Genomic DNA, 4662 nt, shown 5'->3' with positions numbered 1-4662 from the left:
GGTTTTTCGAGTTATCCGAGTTCGAGTTACCGGGGTTCTACTGTATATATAGATGCTGAAAACTCCTAAAAACGTTTACCTGTTGGCAACTCACCTACAAAGCAGACGCACACCCAAAAATCTAAAAATGGACTGTTCACAGGGAAATAATAAAAAAAAACGTCCAAAAAGTATGTAGAGTTGTTACATTGACAACTCTTTACCTGATTTACAACCATAGAAGTCAGCCCGCAATGCAACCCAAACGTGGTTACTTATTGGATTGATTCGGATGTAGCGTGCAATTATAGGATTCTCCAGTTTGTGACTCACAACTGAGTATCTATCAGTATTCCCTTTAAATTCCTTAAATAAAACAAACAAATGATATGGCAATCATAATTAGACAATTATCTTAAGAGACACAACATCATATGAGAACACAAGTTAAAAAATTACAAAACACAAACAATGCATTTTACTTAAAATAAAGTACCTTTACATAACCTCCTTCCGTATAGTCCCGAAAAAATTGTCCGTCATAACTACACGTCACACGGTAGTTTTTCACCCATCGGGCAGCATCTTCTCTTCCTTGAGTGGAAATTATCGTCACTTTAACAAAACGTCCAAAATCCACCTGAAACCAACCGTTTTCGCGCTTATTGCCAGCTATCCAGGCTCCATAGCGTCCAGAGGTACGCTTGAAATGAAGTCTTCCGTTTCCTGGCATATACCAGGTTGAACCTGGAGAATACGTGCTTGAGGCCGTGATCGAGGAGTCAGGAATGGCATAATTTTCCAATCCCAATCCTTTCTGACAAACAGGGGGCTGCGGAGTGGAAAACCCTGATAAAGAAAAAAAAAAAAAAAAAAAAAAAAAAAACTTTGTCTTTGTTGTTGTTGTTGTTGTTGTTGTTGATTACCTTTGGAGGATTCTTCATTCCATGACTTTTCATTAAATCAAGCCTGTCGTCCCGGTTTGTAAGTGACAAAAAAAGATGCGCTTATAACATATATTTAGTCATAAATTTATAATTTAAAACTACGAACATCTTCCTACCTGAACGACATCCATACAATTCCATTCTTAGTGACATCCAGCTTCTATATTTTACCGGCTGAATTCTGATGTAGCGGGCAATGATTGGTGGATCCAGTGGGTTGATGACGAGACTATTTTGGTCGCTGTTACCTTTAAAGACCTAAAGGTGTAACAACAAATACAGTTCTCTTTAAATCCTTAAACAAAAAATGGCTTTAGAACTGAGTGGAGTTCAACTGATTCAGTTTGTTTTCATACGAGTGATTAACTAAAGCGGAAGTGGCAGCCAAATTGAACGGCATGAAGTCCTTAATGCTACCAATTTTAATTGTTTGCACAATAACCTTAAACTTAAGTTGAGTAACAATAGAGCCCCGCTTACAATGGCTTACGCAGCCAAAAAAGCCTATATTGTGTTATTCAGTTTAACCGCTTAACAACGCTTTCCGTGTACAAAGCTCAATCTTCAAGCAACAAGGGAACTCAGGCGTTGGATAAGAAAAAAAGTTTTTTTCAGTTTTTGTTCTTTTTTCTAACTCACCCGTTCAGCGCCATATGGGTCATGTTTGTAAAACTCAAAATAACCGCCATCGAAGCTGTAAGACACCTTGTACTCAGTCACCCACTGCCCTGCATCACCTCGGCCCTGTGTCCCGATCTTTGTCACCTTTGTGATGTCACCCAGATCCACCTGAATCCATTGTCCTTGTTCCCGGTTTGAGGCTGCCCATCCTCCTTTTTTGCCGTTTCCTGCCACGTGATTAAGCCTAGCATTGGTAGCTCCATGGGCTGCATTATACTGCAAATAAGATACGTTAATTGATCTTTTCTCCAAGTTCACTGTGGGTGTGATAGATGACTCCCTTGAATAGGAACTATTGATGTATTTTTACAGAAGAATTGGAGAATGATGTTCGGGTTAAAACATTAAACTGACTTTGGATACGGTAAATGCCTGATATACGTAGATGTATTATTTTATACTTACCATGTAATTAGCTTTGATGTTAGAGTCAGGGATTCTCTTATTTTCCATTCCCAGGGGAGCGTCACAACCTGAAAGTGTTAATAACATTAATTAATAACAAGCACTTTTGGCCCATAAAGATGTATTAACGGGATAGGCTCAAACTGTGTTATCTATGACAGGTAAATTTGATTCTGACTCTCCATCAACTCGTGTAGCACAATTTTTGTTCAAATTTGATTCACTTTATGTTATTTATCTCATCACAAGAATTTCAAGTTGCCAGCTGGAGACTCCAAAAAATGTTATCGTACTAGTCATTTCGTACTAGTCATATCGTACTAGTCATTTACATCATTTCCCCTTTTACATCATTTCCCTTTTTACATCATGGACTTGTTCGATGAAGTCGACGATAAGCTCTTTGTGTTTGAATGGCTTTACAATGATGTTCTTAACGATCACGCACCTCTCAAACAATTTCACATGAAAGGTAATCAAGTCCCATACATGACTGAACAATGGCGCAAAAATATTCGCTATCGGAACAAGCTGTGGAAACAATTCAAAAAAGATGGCACTGATGCAAATTACGCTGCATACAAATTGCAAAGAAACAAGTGCACATCAATTAGACGCAAGGCCATTCGAGACTTTTTCGTAAAAAAATCGGAAGCAAAAAATCCACGGGAATTCTGGAATGTATATCGACCATTCTTACATTCTAAAAGATCGAAACAAGCTAACGATATAATATTGAAGGAGAACGATGTTACATTAACAGAAAAGAAAGAAATTGGCAATCTTCTTAATGACTATTTTGTTGACATGGTTGACGGTTTGTGCGAGATAGACAACTGTAATTTTGGTGATGACTTCTGTACCCATCCAAGCATAAATGCTATTCATAATAACAATGGCAAGAAACGCGAAGAGGATTGTTCCAATTTCAACCTTACTAATAAGAAGCAAATTGAACAGTTACTGTTAAATATCAATACCCGTAAATCATGTGGTCATGACTTAATTTCGCCACGACTTCTAAAGGACTCTGCAAGAGCAATATCTGAAGCCGTTGCCAAAATAATAAATGCGTCGATCAGCCAGTGCAAATATCCTAGCCGCTGGAAGATGGGTCAGGTAACTCCATTATTCAAAAAGGATGATGAACTTGTCAAAGAGAATTATAGACCAGTAACGGTTCTTCCCTGTCTTAACAACATATTTGAAAGGTTACTTTCATCTCAGCTTAACGATTTCTGTACGAGCTTCCTATCTGACTGCATCTCAGCCTACAGAAAATTCTTCAGCTGTGAAACCGCGCTACTCAAACTTACGGATGACTGGAAGACGAGCAGAGACAAAAAAGAACTTGTAGCGGTAGTATCAATGGATTTGTCGAAAGCATTTGACACCATTCCACATGGGCTTCTATTAGCAAAACTGAAGGCGTACGGGTTGAGTGCAAGTAGCATTAAGCTGTTCGAAGACTATTTGTCTGGTAGAAAACAGAGAGTGAAGATTGGTGACGAATTCTCTGGTTGGAGGACAGTCAAGAGAGGTGTACCCCAAGGAAGTGTATTAGGGCCAACGTTTTTCAATATTTTCATTAATGATTTATTCTATCACATCAAGGGCGTGAAGCTTCATGCTTATGCTGATGATGAACAACTATACGATTCGGACACTGACCCTGCAGCACTGGATAGGCGAATAATGTATAACGTCGGCATTGCAAACGAATGGTACAGGAACAATGGCATGCTAGTTAATCCCAGCAAACATCAAGCCATGATAATGGGGAAAACTGACTATGTCTTTTCCTTTCCAGTAAAGAATTCAATTGATTTATTTGGAATGACCGTGGATAACGAACTCTGCTTTGATGAACATATATCCAATGTGTGTAAAAAGATAAATAATCAGCTTAATGTTATGATACGGTTCCGTAAGCTCTTTCCGGCAAGTACACTGCTACGCCTTTATAAAGCTTTTGTACTTCCGCACTTCTTTTACTGCGGGCCCGTATGGCATTTCTGTAGCGCTTGAAATCGTGACAAGCTAGAGACGCTTAATAAAAGAATACTTAGGGCTATCTTAGATGACAGAGACTCCAATTACGATGAACTTTTGCAGCAGATTGGCAGTGTAACCCTCAGTGACAGGCGGATTCACAGCATGCTCATCATTATATTTAAATGCCTGTTTTTGCAAGAATACCCGCAGTATTTAAAAGATCTCTTCTCCCTGCGTTCTGTAACTTACTGCCTAAGGGGAAGTGATATTCTTCATTTAAGGAAGCCGTCTTCTACAACATATGGACTAAAATCTTTCAGCTATTTTGCTGCAAAGACTTGGAACTCATTACCAGAAATTATAAAAACTGCGACATCACTAAATGACTTCATTACAGCAATCCGACAATGTACTTTTAGCTAAGATTTTTTATCATTGGGGAGGGGGTGAATAGAACAAACTTTGTAAATTTGTATTTTTATATAGTTTTAATGTGTAAGTAGTTAACGGATATAATAATATTGTTATTTCTATTTTACTTGTTTTATTTTTTATTTTTAATATATATTTCATTTGTTTCTCGAAGAAACTAGCTTGTCTTAGCTATATAAAATTCGAGGATAAATAAAGTTTTTATGTTTTTTTATGTTATGTT

At 37.8% G+C, this 4662-nt stretch overlaps 1 protein-coding gene across 1 annotated transcript; it reads right to left on the bottom strand.

Moving 5' to 3' along the window:
* Positions 1-203: 203 nt before the first annotated feature.
* Positions 204-2312, bottom strand: LOC144639898 (lactadherin-like; the record flags this gene model as incomplete). Its single annotated transcript, XM_078499168.1, has 6 exons — positions 2306-2312; positions 2013-2080; positions 1566-1823; positions 1043-1184; positions 476-828; positions 204-345 (listed from the first exon to the last, which is right to left on the bottom strand). Coding segments are annotated over exons 1-6 (970 nt in total), but the record flags the coding sequence as incomplete, so codon positions are not given.
* Positions 2313-4662: the final 2350 nt, after the last annotated feature.

This window comes from Oculina patagonica, unplaced genomic scaffold (assembly GCF_052425735.1).
Source record: "Oculina patagonica isolate OP01 unplaced genomic scaffold, crgOcupat unplaced1468, whole genome shotgun sequence".
Taxonomy (NCBI): Eukaryota; Metazoa; Cnidaria; class Anthozoa; order Scleractinia; family Oculinidae; genus Oculina; species Oculina patagonica.
Note: the sequence above shows the minus strand (reverse complement) of the source record. Positions and strands in the feature narration are given on the sequence as shown.